The following is a 26,494-nucleotide window of genomic DNA, read 5'->3' as shown; positions in this document are numbered from 1 at the left end:
AAGTGATAAAGCAGCCTAAAGTATTCAGGTAGTCAAAGACCTTTTCTTTAGGAAAACTTATCTTTGCAGATTTTTTTTAAATTAATTTTTAATATCAAAAGGGTAAGAGCTGAAAATGGTAACTATAACGATAGATTTTGTTTCTTCTATATGATTGTTTAGTCATATTTGATATGCCTGTAGGAAAGCGATAAAAATGTTCAGGCTTAACAGTGTCCAGTGGGGTTTCTAATACATCTCAACTGTGGAAATAATAGAAACCTCAAACTGTCAGTGTGTGGTTGCAGACTTAATTTCTTTCCAGTCTGGTACATATTGCTTTCCAATTTGGGAAAATGAAGGTTTGAAAGGAAAAGACCCAGTACCAGGATGTCCTGTAGAAATTTTAATTATAGCTACAAATACAGTCAATGCATTAAAGGAATCTTTAGTCAAGTTTAGGTCAAAATGTAGGTTTTGTATAAAATTATTTAAACAAAACCTAAGACTAACAAATATTTCCATGGAATTCTATGATATATCAGACTTTTATTAAACAGTGCTCAGCATACTGAGATTTTTGTCTACAAGTATAATCAGTGTATTTTATATTAATCATAGAATCATAGAATATTAGGGTTGGAAGGGACCTCAGGAGGTCATCTAGTCCAACCCCCTGCTCAAAGCAGGACCAGCACCAACTAAATCATCCCAGCCAGGGTTTTGTCAAGCCGGGCCTTAAAAACCTCTAATGATGGAGATTCCACCACCTCCCTACGTAACCCATTCCAGTGCTTCACCACCCTCCTAGTGAAATAGTGTTTCCTAATATCCAACCTAGACCTCCCCCACTGCAATTTGAGACCATTGTTCCTTGTTCTGTCATCTGCCACCACTGAGAACAGCCTAACTCCATCCTCTTTGGAACCCCCCTTCAGGTAGTTGAAGGCTGCTATCAAATCCCCTCTCACTCTTCTCTTCTGCAGACTAAATAACCCCAGTTCCCTCAGCCTCTCCTTGTAAGTCATGTGCCTCACCCCCCTAAACATTTTCATTGCCCTCCGCTGGACTCTCTCCAATTAGTCCACATCCCTTCTGTGGGGGTGGGGGTGGGGGCCAAAACTGGAGTCAATACTCCAGTTGTGGCCCACCAGTGCCGAATAGAGGGGAATAATCACTTCTCTTGATCTGCTGGCAATGCTCCTACTAATACAGCCCAATATGCCGTTGGCCTTCTGGGCTAACAAGGGCACACTGCTGACTCATATCCAGCTTCTCGTCCACTGTAATCCCCAGGTCCTTTTCTGCAGAACTGCTGCTTAGCCAGTCGGTCCCCAGCCTGTAGCAGTGCATGGGATTCTTCCGTCCTAAGTGCAGGACTCTGCACTTGTCCTTGTTGAACCTCATCAGATTTCTTTTGGCTCAATCCTCCAATTTGTCTAGGTCACTCTGGAACCTATCCCTACCCTCCAGCATATCTACCTTTCCCCCCAGCTTAGTGTCATCCACGAACTTGCTGAGGGTGCAATCCATCCCATCATCCAGATCATTAATGAAGATGTTGAACAAAACTGGCCCCAGGACTGACCCCTGGGGCACTCCGCTTGATACCGGCTGCCAACTAGATATCAAGCCGTTGATCACTACCTGTTGAGCCTGACAATCTAGCCAGCTTTCTATCCACCTTATAGTCAGTTCATCTAATCCATACTTCTTTAACTTGTTGGCAAGAATACTATGGGAGACCGTATCAAAAGCTTTGCTAAAGTCAAGATATATCACATCACCACTTTCCCCATATCCACAGAGCCAGTTATCTCATCATAGAAGGCAATCAGGTTGGTCAGGCATGAGTTGACTGTTCGGGATCACCTTCCTCTCCTCTCAGTGCTTCAAAATGGATATTAGATATAGATTGTGAATTTTTATTCAGCCAATATGGTTCTCCCCTCTTCATGAATATTCATTTGAAAGGATGTCACTTTTCATATCATTTTCATGGAGACCACACCTTCGGTGCTGTCAAGTCCCCAAGTTTTCTTTCAAGTCTCATATTTGAAATTTTTCCTAAACTGCAGCACCTGGAGTCATGTGATTATGTGAGAATCTCAGTTTTCCTTTTTTAAACAGCAGGCTTCTAGTCTTTCTGATTAGAGAGAAAAAACTTGAAAATATGAATCCCAAGTCCTCAAAAATCAGAAGACAAATGATAATAGTCCCCTTTTTTTAATCTCATGACTGTTAAAACATTCGTATGATTTTTTTAAACTGAACTCATTTTTTTAACTATTCAGGTTGTCAACACTACTTTCATTTCAGGTATTAATACAAGACAACTTCATTTTAGTAGAATGACCAATTCCTAGCCAAAAATGAGGAGGACTTTTCAGGCAGGATGCTCAGTTTAGATAAAATCTAAAGACTGCCATGTAAAACTAACATGCTAATTTTCATATGGATTATTTCCCTAGTTACAGCATTGTTACTCCTGTTAGGCCTGGTCTACACTAACACCCCAATTCGATCTAAGGTACGCAACTTCAGCTACGTGAATAACGTAGCTGAAGTCGACATACCTTAGTTCGAATTTACCGCGGTTCAGACGCGGTCCACACACGGCAGGCAGGCTCCCCCGTCGACTCCGCGGTACTCCTCTCGCTGACGTGGAGTACCGCAGTCGACGGCGAGCACTTCCTGGTTCGAATTATCGCGTCCACACCAGACGCGATAAATCGAACCCGGAAGTTCGATTGCCAGCCGTCGAACTACCGCGGTAGTGTAGACAAGCCCTTAGTGTGTACTTACCCATCAGTGGAAACACATGGGATTAAACAGCAGGGTCTGGTGATACTTGTTTTTCAGAGGAGTTATTCAAAGCTCGACCGCCTTGGATGAGTGGGACTTGGAGCTCGAGATTCTTAAAAACACGATTACAGCCAAGTCAGGCCCAGACGATCCAGGACCGGGCTAGACTACAGGCAGCTTTGCAACTAATTAGGGTAATTTCCCCCCAAATCTACTTGCATTTTATCCTTTGCAAATTGCTCTTTTTTTATGTAAGCATTAAGTGCTGAATCCTGAGATAGGTTGGCGGTGCTAACACATAGATCCTGTTTAAATCAGAACTACTTGAAATACATTCCACTTAATTAAAAGCAATTAAAACTCTTAATTGATTTATGCTTCATGTAATCCCACTGAAGTCAGCACAGAGTATGGTTCACGATTTATTCTGCCACCCTTAGTCATGCTGAGAAGTGCCCTACTCCAGGGCCGCCCAGAGTGGGGGGGCAAGTGGGGTAATTTTCCCCAGGCCCCGCAGGGGCCCCCACAAGAGTTTTTCTGGGCCCCTGGAGCGGGATCCTTCACTCGCTCTGGGGGCCCCGGAAAACTCTCGTGGTGCCCGGGCCCCCGGAGCTTCTTCCGCTCCGGGTCTTCGGCGGCAATTCTGCGACGGGCGGTCCTTCTGTCCCGGGACCCGCTGCCGAAGTGCCGGGTTTTCGGCAGCAATTCGGCGGCTGAGGCCCCCCGCCGCCAAAGACCCCAGGCCCCCTGAATCCTCTGGGCGGCCCTGCCCTACTCATTGCATACTCCCTTTTGACCTCCAACGAGAACTTTGTGGCGTAAGATACTATGTAACATGAGTAAGGCTGGGACACCAAGACCCTAAGTAATATGTGGACAATGTTTTGTCTGAAATATATATGATAAAGCATAGAGATCCTATTATCCTTGTATAATTATTAGTTCAGAATGGTGCACAGTGCCACTACGTGGCAGGCTTTGTTATAGTAAATACTGGCAAGTGTAAGCGGCTGATCAACTAGAAGGCTGATGTGAGGGAGCCACTCCTGCAAAGACTTGTACCCTCAGTTGCTCATGAGCCTACGTCTACACTACAAAAAAACCCCAAACCCATGGTACAAGTCTTAGAGTGTGAGTCACCTGATTCAGGCTCACAGGACTCATGCTGCGAGGCTAAAAATAGCAGTGTAGAAGTTCCTGCTAAGGCTGGATCCCAATCTCTGAGACCCTCCGCCTCCCTGAGACTCCAGCCTTAGCAGGAACTTCTACACTGCTATTTTCAGTCCTGTAGTGCAAGCCCTGTGAGCTCAAGTCAGTTGACCCAGGCTCCAAGACTTGCTACCGTGGGATTTTTTTTTTTGCAGTGTAGAGGTGTGACTACTCTGATAGGTAGTTACTCATATCTTTATGTCTTTGCAGGATTGGTCTTTGTGTCTACTGTGTGTCTCTTATCTCATAAATAAGACTGATTGGGTGTCAATAAAAAGTCTGAAAAGTCATGGCACAGAATATTTTGCTTCCTCGTAAACTTATTTTCTACTGGAAAAAGCATTTATAGCCATCACTTATCATTTAAAAATACATTAAGACTTCAAAACACACACAAAAAAACACATCAAAAAGAGCTGTTAAAATTGAAAGAAGAGACTTGTAAAACAACTATTTAAAAAAAATTAGAATCCCCTAAAGGTCATGATCTTTGCCATGGAAAACAGAAGTGACAAACATACAGACTTATTCTTAATACAGTTAATTTCATGCTTGACTAAACTGTACTCTGATTACAGCTAGATTCCGTCTGTAACCCAACTTGTAAAGCAGTTGAGTACAATTAACATTTCTTTGTGCCTTGAAATATACATGCTGAGGTTCAAAGCGAGGCATTGGAAGCACAGAAAGTAAAAGTGTTTAGATGAAGCCGGTATGGGAGCCCAAGAAATATGCTACTGGACAATCTTCTTTCACCCTCCACTATAAATACTGAAGAACCTCCGCATCCTTGTGAAGCTCTGTATAGGATCACTGTCTTAGTTTGCATCCATATTACACAACTTACAAGATTGTGTCTGAGCCACTGTTAGAGTTATATTCTCAAGTATTGTTCTTCTGAGAAACTCAGTTAAATACATCTTACTTTATGTCTGTCATTGGTAAAATAAGTTTAAGTTTTTTTACCGGTAGATGCAAGACAGCATTTCTTAACTGCTGCATTATGTAATTACTGAACCATATGTTATTACACTGCATCATACATATTTTTCTCAGCATTTTTGTTTAAATGCTTTCAGGAAAAGAGTGCTCTTTCAAATCATACTCTTTCAATGCTGCTTTCTGAAGAAATGAAACTAGCAGCAGAAAAACAGCTTGTTTTGGCCTCCTTAAAAACTTTGCCCAAAAGGTAAGCAGGACTCAAGATTTTCAAAATGCTGGTGATAATTCCAAAACCACATAGAAAATAGTACCCAAAACGCAGCGATTAATAAAGGTGACAGAATAAATTGTAGGAAACAGCACACAAAACTGCAGATCTTTGTGGTCATGTCAGGTGGCTTTTAGCACACTAACAACTTGATGGAGCTCAACTTTGTCCATTAGTTCTCAACAATTACCACATAGGTTCCCTCTCAAAGCTGTGCTGCTCGTCCTCCCGTGTTGGAAGGAGCAAGTCCACGAACTGGCATGCAGAAGATATGTCTGGCTCATGCAAAGTCCTCCATTTAACTGACACCACTTGGGCGTAATCTTGGGGAGGGAACTGAAACTTGAGGTTGGGTAGAAATTTGGTGTTCTGCATGAGGGTATGGCCAGAAATACTAGTTTCCCACTCTAGATTCTTGGGCCCAGATTGGCCTGAAGAGATCTTAGAGATTCTTAGAGATTTGGGGGCCCAGATCAGCTGATCTGGTCTTAAGCCACCACCCTGAAGTTCAAAGATATGGAGAACAAGAAGTTAGAGAGGCTCTCCCATAATGCAGCATACCACCATGTTGCTGGTCCAGCCATAAAATGGGAACCTTGTAGAGCCATTTCACGCTAAGCCTGGATAGGGGGCTAATGACAAAACTTTGAAGTCTAGAGTTGTACTTTTCATTGGCTAAACCTACTTAGGGAGAAGATCCTGAAAATTCATTTTCTTTTGTGGACTTACAAAGAAGAAATTAATTTGTTCTTTACATATATTGAGATTGTAAATTTAAAATCTTTTCACCACAGAGCAAATGAGGGCACTGAGGAATATTTTTCCTATCACCAGTGCTGCTAAGACATAGCGTAAAAATAAACACAAAAAAGAGTGCAAATGGCTGACCTGTAGGTGTTTGGAACTCAGTGATCTCAATAGGCAGTAGGCGATTAAGGTTCATTTTCTCACAGAAGTGGTGGCCTTCAGGAGGCACGGAATAGAATAATACAAGTTGCTGTAAATGTATTTACAAAACACAGCACTGCATGTCTATTCAGTGTAACTGAGGTTTAGACAGGTATTTTCATACCCTAATGTTTTATTTCTGCATTAAAGTAAAAAAGAAATATAATCTTTAAAGGATATACTGCCTGAGTTTTTGCTTTTCCTTCTGTAGAAAGAATGTGACTGGAAGCAGATCCGACCCTGTGTTACCTTACAAACACTGTCAGCGTGTCTACCAAAAACACAGCAGTTTTGCATATCCACTTGAGCCATACCTGGTTTTGATATCATCCAGGATTCCTGCATATGAGGTATGAATTTCTTCTAAGTTCTCTCTTTTTTGAATAGTTTGGCTTCTGTGTACCCAAACTACATCCGGGGGATGTTCCTGAGACAGCAATCTGTTCATCCGTCTCTGCAAAGAAAGCATCCTTCCTGGAGTCTACTGTAGCCTCAATCCTGCAAATACTTATACATGTGCTTAATTTTGCTCACGAGTAGTCGCATTAAGTGTTTACAGGATTAGGGTCTCAGCGAAAGCGCACCGTAAAGTGAAGAAAAACAAAGGAAAGCATAAGATTAAAATGACAGTAAAGTAATATTATGGGCCTAAATCAGTGGTTCTCAATAGGGGGGCGTGGAGGAATGTTCAGGGTGTGTGCAGCGGGGCCGGAGCTAGCCCCCACACTTCCAGCCCAACTCCACCCCCAGACCAGCTCCGCCTCCAACCCCATTCAGCCCCCAATCCTGCTCTGCCCTCACTCCCTCTCTGCCTGCAGACCAGCTCTGCCCCTAGCCCCAGCTCCTCCTCCATCCCCATTCTGCCACTAGCTCTGCCTTCAGCCCAAGCTCTGTGCGGAAGAAGCCTTGACTGTCCAGTAATGGGGGGAGGGGCACGGACAGATTCCATTACTGGGAAGGGGTGGGGTGGTTTGAGCACCACAGGCCTAGATGAATCTCTAATGCAGAAATTTAGAGTTTAATATGAAACTGTATTAAAAAAATGCTGTCTGTGCGCACGTTTGGGGAGCTGCACATTTTTTAATACACTGGTACTATGTCATTTGAAGTAAAAAAACCCAAATCATATGGTTTAAGTACTCATTTGTGTAAGACGTTCAGTGTTATAGCTAATCAAAGAAAAGTCCAGGATATACACTTCAAAAACAGCCCATCCTGTATATTTATTTAAAAAGTTGAATACAATCTGAGTTTCAGTAAAGCATCAGTGAGAAATAAGTAGGAAGCTAAGCTGCCCACCCAAGCAGTGTTTTGTTGTTTCATGGTAAAGGTTATGACCCTGATCCTAAAAATCACTGTGTGTGGATGCACAGCTGCATCTGTATAGGACACAATTAACTTCATTGGGGGTTCATGAGGAGTGCCAGGCTGCTCACGCACAACGAATTGCAGGGGTGGCCTAGCTGATAAAGGTTGTTAGAGAGATCATCTCATATCCATTGGCATTATGGGGCTATAGGACAAAGCTGAATAAAGAATTTCTATGTGTAAATAATTACTGTGTAAAATAATATGATGTGATGCATTCTACAAATGAATATTGAATTAAGAATAATTTTTTTCTCGTGGAATTACATTTTGAGAAAAGCAGGATTTATTTATTGAAGGTCTGAACTGATTTATTTCTGTAGATGGTGCTGGACAGCATCAAACCTGGGGTGATTCCTGTGTTGTATGAACATTGCGGAATGACATTGGAAGGCCTCCTTTTTCACATAGAAAAGGCTCTGGATGGCCGAAAAGCAAAGAGTATAGGGATTTTTAGCGATGGAAACTCCAGAGAGATCAATTTACTTCAAGGTAGGGGCAGAGAAAAACAGAGAAACTAACTGGGAACATGTCAATGCCATATCATGTTTAGGTATTCCAAAAGGGGAAACAGCATGAAAATAAAAAGTTAATCAAGCTAGCAAATTGGTCACTGATCCAACTGTAATTTGTTTCTGGCAGGTAGACCTCTGTACCTTCCATTGTAATCAATAGGACTCACCACAGGAGCGGGGGCTGCCTGGATGTAAAAGCTTGTAGGATCAAGGGCTTGGTAATTAGTTAAAAGCCAGAGAAAATATGACAAAAAGAGATGGTAGAGCCATCTCTGCTGTCATAAAAAAGGAGATTGGACACATGATGCTAGTCCAAAGTAGCTAAAGGTCTGACCATGAGGTTAAATAAGGGATAAAAAGAAGACGAGAAAGAGAGAAACAAGCCGACACAGAGGCGCAAAGAAAAAAGTAATAGCCAGAAGAGAGAGAATACATGGTACAGAGAAAATAAATTGAGAAGGGGGAACAGAGAGAGAGAGAGAGAGAGAGAAAAGTTACTAAAGAAATAGAGGACAAGAAATCGCTCAGTTTTGAAAGTTAGCACATTGCCCTTAAAAAAGAGATTTGAGGGAAGTCTGTGTTAAGTCCTGGGAAGGGAAGTAATGATATGAGTACAGGAGGGAAGAATTTTGAGCAGAATGAAAACCCTCTTGGAAATTTTATTTCTTTCATTGACTTTTATTTAAATGTTTTTCAGGCTGCAGAATCAGTATTGAGAACATTCTGAGTCCTGAAGTGAGAGAATTTTGGGAGAAGCTAGGTTGTGTAATGTCTCCAGAGGAAGGTGGTTATGTGGACATCTTTGTTCCTCTGGCAGCATCAGGTCAGTTTTGTTTGGACGTCTGTCATAATGGAGAATCTCCCACTCCATTGCATCCTGTCCCTGAGTAGGGCTTGTTGAAATTGAGGTTGGCAGAAAATTGGGTTCTTTCTGTGGAGAATTTTGACTTTTTGTTGAAAAAAAATCTGAACACTGGAATAATTTTGCGGGAGTTAAAATTAGCTAGACAACATCTCTCATGATCCACCACAGGTATGGGGCTTCTGTTATGCACGGAGGGATGACTGATGGATCATGGGAGATATAGTCCAGCCAAGAAGCCTGGCATAGAGAGGAGAAGGGGGACATAGGGCACCCAAAGCTCGCATTAGACATAGTGGTGGCTGAGGAGGACACAATTTAACGTCAAACCAAGCTAAAACATTACTTTTCAAATTGGTTCCACAAATCACATTTTTCAGAATAGAAATTTTTGACTTGGTCTGAAAGTTTTTGCTCTTTGCAGAAAAGTCACAATTTTCCGGGGGGGGGGGGTGGTGGGAGAGGAGGGGAGAAGAAACACTTTCAACCAGCTCTATTTGGGGCAGGGAGTGTCTTTTTGTTCTGTGTTTGTACAGTACCTAGCACAATGGGGTCCTGCTCCATGACTAGAACTCATAGGTGCTATGATAATACAAATGATGAGTGTACAGGGTCCATTAGAAAGCAGAATAGTTTCACACAGCTGCTGAGTTTAGTAAAGAGGCAGATATATTCTATTTATCTCATTCTCTTCAATTACCTCAGTCTGTTTGGGAAATATTAAAGGTTGATCTTGCAAGGTGCTGAGCAAGTCCAAAGACTTCTGAGCACCCACATCTGCCATTTGCTCAGCCTTGCAGGGTCGTCCCGTTAGCTGGCATCAAGCAGGTCATTACAAGACCTAAAGAATAGTATCCACTCCTATTTTGTTATTTTTCTTGTCTTGGAAGGAATAAGATGCACCTCAAAACTGGTGCATCTTTAATTCATTCTATTCTTCTCAGGGACCGCACAAACTCACAATATGTGTCTCTTCATTGACATTAGAATGAAACTGGAGTTATTTTCTTCATTAGGGATCTCACGCCAAAAACAACAACTTTTCTAGTTTTTTGTCCATGTTAGTGGATGTGATTGTTCCTTCACAGTATCATTTTGTTAAGATACACAGGACATCTTTCATGCTGTTGGTAAATATAGCAGAGTTTTCAGAATAATATGATAAAAACCATAAAAAGTACTGTTGATTCACAAAGACACAACATTTTCATCTAGCCTTGAAAAAAAGTTTAGATTCCTTTTGGTTTCAGATGAATAATAGTAGTATGGAGAAAAAGAATTGGCTAGTGGCCTGTAGTGGCTGTGATATTTTAGTGATGTAAATAATACAGAATTTTATGAACTAGAAAAAAGAATGCATCTTTTCAGAGGCAGGGATGGAAGTCCTTTCCCAGCTGACTCAGCTAACTGGTGTGCTCTTCAGAACCCCCACAGGAATTGCAACTGGATCTTATCAGCACAGTAAGTACAGAAAGTTATTACACACATTTATAAAGGGAGATATGTGGCACAACTGAGTCAGCATTTCCCAAGAGAAAAATGGTTTGTTTACCACTTAAAAATACAGAGACTTATTTTGCCCATAAGCAATGTAAGAATTATTTGATAAAAACCAGAGAAAATTATTCTAAACCTGCTTTTGGAAAATGAGGGGTAGAAGTAGGTGTATAGAGGAAGGATGTTGGTATATGACCAATTTTAGATGGCTAGCATGGTTTACTAAAGACCCAGTGATATACTATAAAATCAGATCACAGATTTACGTGATAGTGGTCTTCAAATACTTGAAAGGCTGCCATAAAAAGATGGAGAAAAGGTGTTTTCTCTTGCCACTGAGGTTCAAGATGCAATGGGTTCAAACTACAGAATCGTGATTTAGATTTAATCTCAGGAAAAACTTCCTAACTGTAAGACCAATAGGACAATGGAACAGACTGCCTAGAGAGGTTGTGGAACCTCCTTCAGCCTCCTTTTGAAAACCTCCAGTGGATAGCCATCTGTATTGGATGGTTTAGACACAACAAATCCTGCATCTTGGCAGGTGGTTAGATGACCCTTATGTTCCCTTCTAATTCTATAGGTTTATAACTTTGGCTACATTATTCTGCCATATTTTAAAAATTCCATTCCAGGAACAGCTAAGTATTGTTTGATGTAATACTATTTGTCTAACTGTCAGGTTAGCACAATGAAAGCCAGAAGCGTCAAAGGGTAGGTGTCTCAAAGTATACATTGTGCAGAGAGAATGGATGGGAAGAGAGGATAGTCTGGTACAGCCACATCTATATTCAGATGCTTCAAGGTCCCTGTTTTGTGTGGACCATCTAATGCATGTAAAAGTGTAATTAGCAGAGGTTTCAGGTCCTGAATAAACCTGAATTTGCTAAATCCATTATGCTTTCAAAAGGGGATGTGTTTGACATTCTGTCACAGATCACTAAAAATCTATGCTTGGTGTGATCTTCTGATTCAGCATCAGAAACTCCACTACCAACATCTTGTAGTTGCGGAAAGCCCTAGGTGTAATCAGGATACCAGAAACTCAGTCAGTCTCCTGTTGAAAGGGGTCCTGTTGTGTCAATTACATTTTATTGCAGTACTAATAAAAGTCAGAATTCTCCAGAACTATCTGAAATTTACAGCAGAGTAAACCAGGAAACACAATTAATTTGTCATGATACTGTGACCACTTTTGACCAGAGTGGTTAGCCAACATTTGGGGGACTTGCATATTGTTTCTGATAGGAAGAGACATTGATGATGGAGTCAGGTACTTTGATCCAGTCCTGTTTGTTTACTAAGAATGTACAAAGTCCTGTTTTCCTGAACATAGTAGGAATCAAACAGGAGAGAGTTTCTTTGGTCACGGTTCCAACTCTCTTTCAGGCAGTACTCTGCTCAAAAGCTCACACTTTCAGATATTTTTCTCAGTCTAATGCTATCCAGTCTTCTTAACTCCCTCTGTATGTTTCTGCTGCAGACACACAGCTCTACCAAATCAATACCCAGCTCCTGCATTGCTATATCAATCTCCAAGGACACACCTGAGGCTACATGGTTTAACTTCTACTCAAGCCTTGCTGGGTGCCTGCATTTTGGGTTGTGGGTTTTATTATTTCAGCTAAATGTTCCATAAAGGAACTTGATTATTCTTACACTTATACTGAATGAAGGGCAATGGTTACATCTACCAGTTTCAGTGAGGTTTTGCCTAACACCCAGCATAAAAATATCAGTCCTTAGTGAATGGCTGGGAAAACAGAAGGATGGACCTCCCACCTCCACCTACTTCACTGAAGTAAAACTACAGACATGGCTCAGAATGACAGAGCTCCTGGAGGAGGCACTGAAATCTGTCCGGAAGCAGATGCGACCATATTTAAGTGAGCTGCAGAAGAGTATTAGTGACAGGATTATTGGTAAGATTGGCCATTTTTCCTTTTCTAAACACTTATAAAAGGGTAAGAAAAATACTTGAAATCCTCTCCCTCCCCAACTTTCATGGAAACATCACAACTTTAGAACTTGTCTCTTCCTTTCCCTGTTTCTCCTGTATCTATTTTGATGGGCAAACGTCTTCTGTGTCTGTGATGCACATTGTACATGACAAGTATTAAAAATAACTTACTGCAGAATTAATACTTCCAATGCTTGTGTCAGCTAACACAAAAGTGAAAATAAATGGGAGAGTTATCTGCATGATCAAAACAAAGAATATTAAAAAAGTTATTCAGTTGTTTTTAATAAAGTATTATATCCATCAGCAAACTAGGTCATTTGGTAATAAGTGTGATTGTCCAAATATATGGCCTCTGCACTTGCATTAAGATGCTCAGACCAGGAACCACTGCATGCAGTTTGCCTAGCTTAGGCCCCTTCTGTATCAATGCACATGTACTACAAACCAAGACTATGCCCAAGAAAAGCCTTGTCAGAATGAATGCTCAAAAACCAGAGCATTGTGGGGATCTGTAGATGTTATATTGGAAGAACTCCATTTACTGATAGAGCAACCTAGTTTTCTCCTAAAGATATGTCTTTCAGCACACACTATTTTCAGAAACTATCAAGCAGTAAACTATCTCCATGAAGAGGGTAAGGTTACGTTAAACGTGTCTAGAAAATATCCCTCAAAGTTGTTTTCTGACCCCAATCTCTGTGTTTAGACAATATTCTTTAAAGCTGCCATACAGGAAGGACCGGCACTTCCATTTAGGTGACCTAGGCGGTTGCCTAGGGCACGAGGATTTGGGGGGGGTGCCGCCTTTTGCCGCCCTCGGCAGTAATTCGGCGGTGGGGGGTCCTTCTGCGCTCCGGGTCTTCGGTGGCAATTCTGCAGCGGGTCTTTCACTCGCTCTGGGATCCGCCGCCGAAGTGCCCCGAAGACCGGGAGCGCGGAAGGACCCCCCCGTCGCAGAATTGCCGCCGCCGACCAGAAGCGCGGAAGGACCCCTGCCTAGGGCGCCAAAAACCCTGGCGCCGCTCCTGCATACAGGCCCGCCGACGGGGGGAAGGGTGGGAAGGGACAAAGGGGGCAATTGTCCAGGCGGGCCGCAGGGCTCCTAGGCACGGGCGGGGTGGTTCCGGCAGCGGCAAAGGCAGCCGGGCGGGCATGTGAAAGCCCTGGCCGTGCTGGAAGAACGTGCAGTGCAGCAGGTAGCAGCTTGCTGGGCACCAACCAGCGCAGGTGCAGCCTGCCCTGCACCATGTGCCGCAGCAACCCATTGACTGTTCTGCCCTGGGGCCCGGAATTGCTGTCGGCAGGCCTGCTGCCATAGGTCTGAGATTTCCCTATACTGGCATACCACCAAGGAAATGACTCTGCTTGACTCTGAGCTCAGGCTGAGTTTGCAGGGCTAGCAGTACAAAAATATATTTTTAAATCCAGAAAGTGAGCACATTTGCTATCGTGTGACAGACAAAATTGTGGGACCTGGCAATGCCATGTCTAGAGTGCTTTTTCAGACCTTGCCTATACCGGATTTGTCTTTGCAGTGTTTAAGGCATTGGTGCAGCTACATCATTGTAGGTAGACTAGTGGCTAAAAACCTCAGCGTAGACAAGTTCCCTTTTGTTTGAATGCCCAACAAAATGTCCGCCTGCATGTGCGGTTGCCTATTTCTCTGACTAGAATATAGTGACTATTGTTAATGATTATCAGGCAAGCTTACAGTATCTGTTTGAAGGACTAACTTACAATTAATGATCTTGTATTTTCAGGTCAGGTTATGTTTGATGCCGTGAGCAGAGCTAAAGTACATACTAATCAAGAAACAGCCCAGACTTTCACTGATGGATTAGCTGAACTGTCAAAAAGAAGCTTTGTAAGTAAAATTGCTAGGTTTTTAATAGTCAAATGAAGTGGTATTTAAGGTTATTTGCAGATCTCTTCCCATTTCAATGACTGTTGTACTAGGCTTGATGAATATTTATGTGAGGCTTTTTTTAAGTTAAGATACCTATTGACATGCTGGATCAGCTCACAAATACATAGATAGGTGACGATCCATAGCTCTGAACAGGGTAGTTGCATGGACACTGCATGCTTTTTCCTGGTTTGGAGTCCAAATTAGCAATGGGTCCTTTAAGAGTGGATGCTGAATGGGAAAACTACTGGCATTGTGCTTCAGATTTTCCTGGTCAATCAGCCACTCCAATTAAGTATGAGGATCAAAATACTGGAAGGAGCAACATTGGAGCCCGTATCTCCCAATACTAAAAGAAGCCATTCTGCACTGGCGAGAGAACACAGCATGGAGAAGAGGAGAGGGATTCCTACTGAGGACAATTCTGAGCATTGTTCTGAGTGAATAGAGGTCACGATGGTGTGATGGATTCCCCAGAATGCAACCTGGAACTGGGGTACCACTGAGCCCTCTGGCTTACCAACACAGGATCCCTCGCACACTGTAATGCTGTGAAAAACTGCAAACCTCTCCAGGTACTGCACTTACACAGTCATCCACAGGCAGGGACGCACCCATCTGAGCTACATGAATGTTTCCCCTAGTCATTCATGAACTAACAATAGAGAGGCTCCAGCCAATTCCCCCAGCTCCCTAGCCTAGGACCTCGGGATGTACCATCCTGTCCTGGTCAGAAGCCTGACCAGTGTAAGTTTATTACCCAGTCCACCCCTCCCTCAATGTGGAGAGGGCATGCACCAGCTTTTGTACACTGAGCAGATTTCCCAGGCACGTTAACACACTGTTTAAGGTACAATATAAAACAGATTTATTAACTATAGAAAGATTTTAAGTAGTAAGCGTATAGATCAAAGTTGGTTACCTAAGAAATAAAAGTAAAATTGCAATCTGTATTTTATAAACTAGGCAGGATTTGAATCAAGCAGTGTCTCACCCTGATAGTATAGTTCCTTCAGACACAAGCTGGGATTCTACTTTCCAGTCTGGGACCATCTCCCCAGTTCAATCTTTGTTCTCCAGATGTGTTTCCAGGTGTTGAGTTGTGGGGGGACAGAGACCAAATGATGTTACTTCCCCTCTTTTATAGTTTGCTATGAGTCAAACAGTCTTCATTGTCTAGGTGCTCTCTCTGAGAAGTCTCCATTGTATACAGTCCCTAGGATAGTTGTTGTGAGTGTGGATTCCTTTAATGGGCCATCAGCAGCACCTGGCTGCTCCATTGTTGCACCTGAAAGGCTGGTTGTGGGTGTTCCCAACCTCACAACATATTTCAGTAACACACATAGCAAAACTTCATAGCTTCACATACAATGACAGCACATACAATCCAACAGGATATTAATGTTCAACAGCTCGAGACTTCTAAAATGATACCTAACAAGGCATACTTTGTACAAAACCTATTATAATTATATCACCCTGGTAAATCTGGGTGTTCCAGAGTACTGCTTTGCAGCACAGCGTGCCACAGATGGAAAAAAAATGTTGGAATTTATTAAGTAATTTCCCCTGCACTCCTGTAAACAGGAGCAGAGGTACAGGGTGTTGAAAAGTTCTGTTGTTGGGTTTAAATACTATTTTTCATTCCAAATTGAATAGGGTAATATTAAAACCTTTGCCAAACTGTGCTATACAGTCAGAAATGCATCTGATTACCCCTCCCACTAGCAGCATATTCCAGGAGGGAGTTGGTTGTCATGTTAGAATGAATACTGGCAGTATTGCAGGACATAAAGGAAATAAGATTTAAACTAAATGCTCTTAATGATCCTTTTCAGCTGGCTTTTGAGGGTCTCCAACACATGTGATCTGTCTGTATAAAATTTCTTCAGGTTTAAGAACATTTAAGGGGAGAGAAGAATAGAATAGCAAAAATAGAAACTGCAGCAACACAGAGAGAGAAGATTTTCATTTGCAACCTCACTGCTGGAAAAAAACAGGCTTAGCCCACGGTCTAATCAGCCACTTTGAAAACTGTCTATCAACTTATACCAGATTGGGCTGTTTAGGGGATTGCTTTTATCTGCCTCTTTCTGGTCACAGGCTTACAGCAGGGTTGCAAAATATACAGTCTTGGTCAGCTAAGCTACTCTAATTAGAAGGAAAAAGGAGAGGGATAGGAAAGAGAAGAAAAGGTAGAGAAGGAAAAAGACATGAGGGGCTGGGGGATGAAGTTTTACATCTCAAGTGGGGTTGGGATAAAGCCAGTGGAAAGTAGCAGTGTCACTTGGGTCCCTCTCTTAGGCCTGGTCTGGTCAGGATTTGGTCCATTGATTTCCAGTCCTCTACTCCTTGTTTACCAGATGTGATCTTAACTGAGTTATATCAGTAGGCCTTTTTATTTAGACTAATTTAGTCTCTCTCGATTTTCCACCTTTTCTATCAACATTTTTGGTTGTAGGTTATTGTGACACTTTATGAACCTTCACTCACTTTTTATAGTTGAGCTCACAATTAAGGTAAATTTGTACGCCCAGTTATCTTCATCCCGTATGGATGCTGTAAGTGTTAACAAACAAGTCAAATCCACTGGATCAGTCAGCATGAACCCCAGTCTCCTTCTCTCTCTCCTTCAGCCCACCCAGACTTGCATTTACAAGATCTTCAGCCTCCATCAGCATAGGGATTGAAATTCTGAATCTCCTCCCCAATTTCAACCTGTCTTGACTTTGGGGCTCTTCATCCCCATATAAACACACACTGTTGCTTATAAAGACGCAGCCATTAACACACTATCCAACAAGCACCTCATGATAACCCATTTTAGTGTGAAATTTACCCATTTTGACCTTGAATAATGTTTATCTTAATTTTATTTTTGGTTACTTAGGAAAATCCTTTGGAATTTCCAACATTTTTTCCTGCTGAGGAAGTATACTACAGAGAGCTTAGCAGACCGATCTTGAAAGATGGTGACTAGAAGACAAGTCTTGGTGCATTCATTAAGGAACAGTGACCTCTTTCAGTGCAGCTCACTATCTAGTAACTGCAGTGGGTTAATGCACTTACCTTTCCATTCTTGAGGTCTAGCGTCAGCTCCTGTTTTAGGTCACAAAATAATATACATTTGGTGACCTCATCTTCGTCCCTATGGGACATTAGTCTGCATCATAAATCCACTGCTCCGGTTGAACTAGTGCTTAATCTGCTTATAAACCAAGTAAGAGAAATGTAGAGCCTCAAGAAACTGCTTGAAGAAAAGGGGGCCTGAGCACTGGAAGCTAAATTTGATTTTCATAGCTAGAATCAACACTATGTCAAAGTTATGATTATCAAAGACATCTAATGTTAATGATAGAGATGCAGAACTTTAAGTATGTTATCTCAAGGGATTGTTACCCATAGGAATAGTCTTCGTGCAGTAAGATTTCTGCAGTTAATAACATTTGCCAATGAGTCATCAGCTGTTATGACCAATCACATAAATACATATTTAGCTTTCCTGTTAGCCCATGAAGTTGGCCATTATGAAGTTAGATTTTTCATTTGTGCATAAACTATACTGATCAAGTTCAACAGCGGATTTTTCAAATACTAAACAGCAGATCTCTCTCTCTCTCTCTCTATATATTTTAAAACCTGACATGAAAATAAATATTTTAAATACCACTATATTTCCTATTTTAAAAAATTACTGCTAACACCAACATTTAATGTATGGATGCAGCTACCTGAAAGCAGTTGAGCAACACAAGAATAAATACACACAAAAAAATGTGATTTTTTAAAAGTTACAGGAATCCTCATTGCTATTCCCTGAGAACTAAACAAAGTACACAACTTTCATAGAACAGCAAACAGCAAGCTAAGGCCCCAGTCCTGCAATTCATTGCACACGAGCAGACCTCTGGGCCCTGTGGAGCCACACCAGTGGGGTCTACCTGGGCACAGGGGTTCTGACCACACACCAATTACAGGCTGGATTTATAAAAAGACTTTGTGGGCACTCTGTGTGTCACTCTGTGTGATAATGGTCCCACCGTGGCACTGACCCTATAAAGACTTACACATACGCTTAATTTAAAGCATGTGAGGAGTCCTGTGGAAGTCAACATGCATACTCATGTGCTGAAAGTTACACACACATGTAAGTCTGCGAGAATGGAGCTTTTTGTTTGGGAAATTGAAAATATATCCCCCTCCTGAGCTGAGATCCCACGGTCAAGTCAAGTTCATTTAAATTATGATGACCGAGTTACAGAATAAACACTCAACAATAAAACAGTAAATAGTGTCACTAGTTAATGTTTCTTATATAGATGGTATAGTGCCAATTATCTATGGAATACTAATCCTGGTAAACTATGAGATGATCTTTTTATGGAAACCTGAGCAGAAGGGAACAAAATAGCGAAGAACTGGAGAAGCTAAGTGTGGTTCCTTCAAATGATGGGTATGAAAAAAGCTTCTGTTTAATCCTCAGGAGGAGGCTGCAAAAGAGGCTGCCACCCTGAGCCAAAAGCCTAATTGCAGCATCAGAGCAAATGAGCCAACATTTGAGGCAGTGGCTCAGTTGGTAAGGAAATCAATGATTCGTAAATACCTTATGGTCTTCTGTGATGTACACGTTGGACCTGTAGTTTCTTTCCTACAGGAAAGTAGATATGGACAAACAATGTATCTAGTATTTTTTTAAAAATTGTTACCCCTTATGTGGATGTCCAAAAATCATAATGATGTTGGAATATCGTTTGCAAGCAGACCTCAGAATGGGATGCAGCACTTCATGTTATTGTTGCTGTGACTATACATGTACCTTACACATAGTTCATCCTCTGCCTCTTTGGAGTTAAAGCTTAGTCTTATTTATGTTCTGTAATCAAGAGAATTATCAGGCTTCTAGATAAACAAGAATCTTTTCTTAGCTCCACTGAAGTCAATTGCAAAACTCCTGTTGATGTCATGGGTCCAGGATTTCACCCTTAACCTCAGCTACCAGGAAAATGGTGAAGGGGAAAAATAGCTTTTGCTCAAGCAGTGCTGCCTAGGCTCTGTGTTCAATCATAGGCTTTCCCCTGAACCAATTTTGAACTTTAAAAAAAAAAAAAAACCAAACGTTCATTCCGCAGTGTGGACAGGATTGTCAGTAGGGTTTCAAACTTAGACTGGATGTTTTTCTAAAAGCTCTGCTCTAGGAATTATTCTGGGAAAGCTCAATGGCCTGTGTTACACAGGAGGTGAGACTAGATGTGGAGATCCGCGGATAGAAATCGGTATCTGCAGACCCACAGGGCTCTCCTGGAAACTGCAGTGGTGAAAGGAGCAGAACATGCGGCTGCCATTCCCAGGAGCCAGCACCCCACACCGGCAGCTCCTCCGGCATGGCTGTACCACCCGCAGCCCCACCCCCAGCTCTGCCCCGTCCCTTCCACGCAGCTGTCTGCTTGTCCTGTCTGGGAGCATGCGCACTGCTTGAACACAAGAGCGCAACCAGGGACAGCTGCTGGGGGGGGCTGGGGAGTGGTACAGATGCACCGGAGCTGTTGGCACAGGTCACTGGCTTCTGGGAGCAGCAGCTCCACGTTCTGCTCCTTTCGCTGGTCAGTTTCCAGGAGAGCCCATATATTGGATATATACCAATTTATATCCGCAGATATAAATTTTTATCCACACAGGGCTCTATAGATGATCAGTGATCCCTGCTGACCTTAAAATATTAAATTTATGAAACCCAAGTTCTTGCAGTTTAGGATATAGATTAATGTGTTGACAAGGGTATTTCCCTCCCTCTCTCCTGGAGTGGGGGAGGGAGACATTGTGACTGTTTGGGGCATGCTGTTGTGTGTGTTGGACGTGCACATGTGCGTATTTGGGCAAGGAAGAGGTACAGAGAAAAATTACTGATAAACATCAATAGTTTTTCTTCTTGGGTCTATTAAAACCAGTAGGTCGTATTGCAATGGTGCAAGCAGGTATTCTGTTCTGTCCCTTTTTCATTGTTTTCTGGTCCTCCTCCAGCCCCATGCTTTTTATTGTAAAGATAACCTCTACTAATTTACTCTCCATGTTCTGACTGTAGGATAAAAAACTTCAGAAGGATACCGCAGACAGACGAACTAGAATTGCCAGGGAGCTCCTGACGAGTGAGAAGAACTATGTACACATGCTGGAAACTGTGAGGGATGTTTATGTTACACCACTGAAAGCAGCATTAGCATCAAATCGAGCCATCCTAAGTCATGCTAATGTTCAAATCATCTTCTCTGATGTCTTGGACGCCTTACAACTCAATCGGTATATTCTATATGCTGAATTTTAAATTTACTAAAAGTTTTAAATATTTTGGGTTAGACAAAAGCCAAATCAGTGCAGTTGCTGCATGGGTTATCGCCGTCTGTTGCATCTGTGAATGTTCCGTGACGAAGAGAAAGATTGTCGAGGATAGGACACTACACTCCTGACTGAAGCATAGGATTTAATTAGCTGCCATCCCTCCAATCTTGGTTGACTTTTCAGGCAGATGCTTTTGGAAAACAACGGTATTGTTATTTACTGACCTTACCTGTGAATGGTGGCACATAATATGGGGCTTTGCAGAATATGACCAGACCGTCAGCATGAAAAATTAAAATTGTGTTTCAGTTTTGGTGAAATTACTTTAGATTTTACACCCTGAATGATACAAAAGTATAAAATCCTGCCTGACTAGAGCTAGTTGAGAAAATGCTCAATCCTATGAGAAAGCACAGTACTAAGATAAAAAAGGGTTATAGATTGTGGAAGCAGCACAGTCCAGAGAACAGGATACTTGATTAAGAGTCAGGAGTCTAGGGGGCATTCCCAGCTCTGTCACTGACGTATGGTGTGACCTTGGGCTACTCACTTAATCTCTGCCTCGGTTTCCCCATATATCTTAAATTGGAAGATATACTTATCACATTTGAAAGGGCTTTTGAGAGCTATAAATAAATCGTACTTTGTAAGTGCTAGGTATTATTCATTAGTCAGAGTGATGGTAATATACAGGATGAAAAACTGGAATCTTGTTCTACAAATATCCCTTTGAAGTTTTAAGATGCTTGAAATGTCAGTAATGATGGTTCTGATCCTGCAATCATATGTGAATGGGCAGATCCTGCATCTGCACAGAGCCCCACTGAAGTCAGTGAGGCTCTGCACTGGCACAGGAGTTCGCTGCATAAATCTGATTGCAGAATCATGGTCTAGAGAGGGGCTCAAATTAAACTCCAGAACTGTAGTTCTCAATCAAAGTTCATAGCTCAAAGCTCTCTCTAGTGGGTCAGAGTTGGACACCCCAAAAACTTTGGATCTGGATTCTGAATCCTGAAGTTCAAGAATTTTCTTTACTGTACTTTTGGTTCTGCCCACAATAGAAATATGAAGGTCAGATCAGAATCAGTTCCATGTTTTTGCTTCATGCCCAACTCTAGCAACATTTAAAAAAATCAGTTTCAGTGGCAACTATTGCAAGTCTACAAACAGAAAGGAAGAGACTAGGATAAATAGTGAATTAAACAAGCAACATGATTTGGAATAGACTGCAAGGAAAACTGAACTTAGTAAAACATGGTTACATAATAAAAGGAAGACATCACAAGAATGTAAGCTGGAGATCTGGTTACTGAAAAATAGTTAAAAGATGAAAAGTTATTTTAAACTTTGGATAAATAAAATCTGTACCTCAGCTTTGAGCTCTTAATGTAAAAAAACTAAAATACCCCACCCTCCCATTGGAACACATCTGTCAAACATCTGAGAAGGTATTAACAAAGGAAAAGTACCAAAGAGAGTTCCATTAACCTAGATTAAAAGTGTTCAGACTGATGCAAGAGGTACAGATTTTAACAATAATTTTATAATGTATGCGAGGAATTTAGATACGATTAATCTTACAAAGAAAAATCAACATAATCGTGTTTTTATTTTCCTTGCAAGTTCTGTGTGTACATTTCCCATTCCTGCAGTTTAAAAAAAATTAGTTGCAATTCAGACGATTAGCAATAGACCCCAGGCCAACATTACACAACAGTCTAACATTCATTGGTGCTATGGTAGCTACTTGGAACTGGGGCATCAGTACCTGAGAAAAGAGATATACTGTCAGTGAAAAAAATATATGCATTTCCTTACGCAAAACTTTGGATAGCTTAAAAGAGGTAAGCATTGTCAATCTTTCAAGGCAGTAAAGGGCTGATTTTATAAGTTACCCACATTTTTAAGGTTTAAATGATAAAGAACTTATATTTATATTGTGACTATCATCCAGATGGATCCCAAAGCACATAATAAGATATACAGAAATCACTCCACATCACTCAACTGCCAGCTCTGGGACGAAAACATGGCAATTGTTTAACAGCTTACATTAACTCTAAACAGCACTCTAGGACAAAAATGAGAAAACTAGAGCGGGATTTATTTATTTTTAACACTAGAAAGAATGTAGTTATCTAAACAGTAATTTGGCCAGGAAACTGTGGAAAGACAGACATCTCTCTATATTTATTTCAAATGCAGGCAGTTTTTAAATGAGCTGACAGAAAGACTTCAGGAATGGAGACCATCCCAGTGCTTAGGTGAAATATTCACTCAATTTGGCTGGCAGCTTCAAACATACACAAACTTCTTCAACAACTATACTGTCATTCTGAAAACCATTGATATGGTAAGTTCTATAGGACTGTGAAAATACATCATATGCCAGTCTAATGCTCACATTTATTTTGTTGGAAATGCAAGCTAATATTCACACTTAATTTGGTAGAATAAGAATTCAGTTTAATGAATTATGTTTCTTTTTATGGAATCCATTCCAATATTGATATTCTTGGCATGCCAAAATACAGAAAATTCTAAAACCCAGGAAAATACCAGTCACACTACAGAAGTTGCATGAAAATCAAGGGGATGATAGTCTAATTAAGACAATTAGCCTCTGCTTCTTTGAAGTCTTTATAGGGTTAAATTTGCCTGAATAAATCTGCCATTTAACACCTGTAGTGGATGTACATTACTGATCAAGATTTTAGAAATGCCCATGCAGTCAACTTGTATGAACATATACCGTAATGCACATACAAGGTGAGGTTTGCTTGCAAACATAGCTGTATGTGTGTGCAAATCCTTATTGTCCATGTGCAATGGAGTATTTGTGTCTCCCAATTGAAAAAAAATAAAAATAAATCAGCATGCCTTCATCATCAGCATGGCACATGCACAGAGATAGAACCTTGGTAGCCACCAGTTTTCTTGTTTAGCCCTGCTGTAAATCTGCAATGGATGCATTTAGAGACGTTACATAATTCCAGCACGAGTGTGTGCTAGAGTTTACAGAGACACTTAATGTTGGCAGAACTAACATATAACCAGCCATTTATGCCCCCTTTTCATTTTAGTATGTGCCATTAAATGTAAAAAAGATCATCCTTCAAACTATTACTACTTCACCATTTTAACCCCCAACTCTAGCCTTGGTGATAAAACCCAGGGAACAAGGTTTGCTTGAGCATAGATGCCAGAATACGTGTCTCACTGTTCCCTTGCTTAATCCATTCTTGCAAGTTGGAGAACTTCGGCTTGGAGAGCCATGCTCATCAAGTTCATGATCCTCATTTCTTCCTGCCAAGCGAGGCAGATTTATACTCACTTTCTCTCTAAGGTTTAGAAGGTCACCCAGCCTGAGAACAGGGATTTCAATACTGTTGCAGTTACTGTTCTGGAGGGTTGATAGCAGACTACCAAAAGACCTCCCCCCCAAAAAAAGATTTTTTGGGGAGAGGTATGTTAAAAGTTTTGATTTACTCTTCTTGATGGATCACATTTCCCTTTAAAGGATACATTTGTACTAAATTCTGTTACAGTTGGGAATGTAAAAATCTTTATAAAAATAATTTTAATGACAGTAGGAAGAAAAAAACATCTCCAGTAGGCTGGTCTCCAATAATCAAGTTATATTGATGATCAAACCTCTACCTTTCACAGTGCAGAGAGACCATTCCTTTATTCCGTGCCTTCCTGAAAAGACATGATAAGACTGTCGTTACTAACATGATGAGGTAAGGTCTGTGGTATTTACACTGTGACATAGCATAAAATCAGAATTCTGGGCTTTGGATTAGGTCCACTATGAGTATCCCAACCCACTTCCCTCCCAACTCAATTTTAAAAGCAGTATAAACAAAATAGTATTTAAATGAAGTCTTAGAGCAAATACATACACAAGTCATAGGAGATTATGAGTTGGCCCATAGCACATTTGTACAGTTGTAATTCTTCTTGGACTAAATGGATCCAGTATTCATGATATTTTCCAGGCTCTATACTTTCCTCTTACCTTCCACATGGGTTCTCTCCAAAGCATAAGAACATGATCATAGACTATGAAGAAGTTTGTCAGACCAGATTGGTCAGATTTTTAATTAAAAGGACTCTGGCTTTGAATCAGCGTCATAGTGGAACGTTAGCAATTGCTGTATTATTTCTTGCAGTTGAGAGCCAGACACTTGAAAAAACTTAACTGATTAGCAGACTTCTCAAACTAGTAGACAGACTCACCATGTGTGCGTGTTTGGCACATTGCTTCATACTGATGCTTGATCCAAGACCTTCTCAGTACATAAGCATCAGAAGTCACACTGTATAACTTACAATACATGTATCACTGAATTACTCAGGTTCCTAGCTAACGCATGGATTATATCTATGTGAAATATAGCCTACAGGAGCTGCTGCTCTGCCCTTCTAAAAGGTTTGAAGAGTATCTTAATCTTCTTTATGCTCTGAGACTGCACACTCCTTCAGAACACGCTGACCATGAAGATTTGACTGCCGCAATCAAGATGATGAAACAATACAAGGAATACATAGATCAGGTTTGTCACCACAGTTGTCTGTGTTCTCTCCTTTCAGTGTGGTATTCTTGCCTTGTCTTAGGAGGCATCCACAAGGAGCCAGGAGATTTAGGAGAGAATTAGGCTATGAGTTGCCTTCCATCTCAGGTACCTTTGCTGGGAACAGCTGCTTCCCTCTCCAGTCCCAAAGCCAGGAGGCGGCATAGGGCAGTCCTGTGAACTCTATTCTCTCCTCATGACCCAAGTTTCTTTATAGTCCTTTCTGAGGGACTTTGTAGAAGCCAAGACATTTTCAAAGTCCCAATTATATCCAGTGGTTCTTCGCACAGCAGTGTAAAGGGAGTATAAAATGGGCAGAGTCCCCAGTTGAATACCACACACATAAGAGGGGTTTTCTCAGATGGTTAGGTGCTGCTGGAACAAGATAGGGATTAGGGCGCTACGCACTGCAGCTGTTCTTCCTTGGTGGATGGCCCATACTAACAACCACACCAACAGCCTTACTCCTCCTCATCCTCTATTTTCTATGGAAATAGAAGCTAAGCTGGTTCATCAGGCATGAGAAAACACCTACCAGCTGGTAGATTTATTCTGTAAGAAAGTGCCCAAAAAACCCAACAAAACACCTCTCTACACACACAACGCATGAGTTCAAGCAGGAGGATTTTGTCAAACTCTTTGTTTATTTTTCCTTGGAGATTTTAGACAAGTTATTTTCAAAAGTCATTGAGGTAAATTTAGTTTAATCAAATTACTGTCTAACTCAAATATCACTGTACCATCTAGAATTGCCCACGAATAAATTAGGGTCTCTTATAAAGCCCATTGAAGTCAGTCGAAGTTTTTCCATTGACTTCTGTGAGATTTAGATAAGACCCTTACATAGAACACAATCTCCTCCTTTCCCAACCTTTGAGAAGTTATTTGTGGTCTAATTTTAGTTTATTTTCTAGCTAAAACTGAACATGAGCAAAGATGAGCAAATGCTAAATGCACAAAGGATCATCCAGGGATGTCCTGTAAGTACTTCATTTTCCTTTCGAACACTTTAATGCATTTAATTTCAGCTCTGATTTACGACAGCACCTACTCCGCTGTGAGTTCAGATATAGGTAGTCCTTCCATTATTAGTCAATGCCAAAATTCTATTTACTTTACTTCAATGGGGGTCTAATTTTATCTGAGGTGTATATATAATTCCACATGCATAATCTATTTGCAAATGGGTTTTACAAATATGACATTTTCAGAGGCTTTTCGTGGCCCTCTCTGGTTGGAAACTAAGGCAGACCTTTGCTCTGAGGCTGGGCTTAGGACCATTCCTCGGGAAGAACGCCCCAGAATTCGGTCTCTCCAAGCAG

The 26,494-nt window shown here is 41.3% G+C and overlaps 1 protein-coding gene across 1 annotated transcript in view; it reads left to right on the top strand.

Moving 5' to 3' along the window:
* Positions 1 to 26,494, top strand: part of ECT2L (epithelial cell transforming 2 like) — a 45,533-nt gene that overhangs the window by 7,407 nt on the left and 11,632 nt on the right. The window contains exons 5-18 of the mRNA XM_024194915.2: positions 2,842 to 2,978; positions 5,073 to 5,182; positions 6,363 to 6,501; positions 7,843 to 8,011; positions 8,732 to 8,857; positions 10,265 to 10,357; positions 12,133 to 12,315; positions 14,117 to 14,220; positions 18,746 to 18,838; positions 20,342 to 20,556; positions 22,801 to 22,948; positions 24,265 to 24,338; positions 24,998 to 25,154; positions 26,087 to 26,152. Coding sequence (XP_024050683.2) covers positions 2,842 to 2,978; positions 5,073 to 5,182; positions 6,363 to 6,501; positions 7,843 to 8,011; positions 8,732 to 8,857; positions 10,265 to 10,357; positions 12,133 to 12,315; positions 14,117 to 14,220; positions 18,746 to 18,838; positions 20,342 to 20,556; positions 22,801 to 22,948; positions 24,265 to 24,338; positions 24,998 to 25,154; positions 26,087 to 26,152 — 1,814 coding nt within the window. The remainder of the gene's footprint in view (positions 1 to 2,841; positions 2,979 to 5,072; positions 5,183 to 6,362; positions 6,502 to 7,842; positions 8,012 to 8,731; positions 8,858 to 10,264; positions 10,358 to 12,132; positions 12,316 to 14,116; positions 14,221 to 18,745; positions 18,839 to 20,341; positions 20,557 to 22,800; positions 22,949 to 24,264; positions 24,339 to 24,997; positions 25,155 to 26,086; positions 26,153 to 26,494) is intronic.

This window comes from Terrapene carolina, unplaced genomic scaffold (genome assembly GCF_002925995.2).
Source record: "Terrapene carolina triunguis isolate 2854851 unplaced genomic scaffold, T_m_triunguis-2.0 Scaffold85, whole genome shotgun sequence".
NCBI classification, from domain to species: Eukaryota; Metazoa; Chordata; order Testudines; family Emydidae; genus Terrapene; species Terrapene triunguis.
This window is presented reverse-complemented; position numbering and strand designations above follow the sequence as displayed.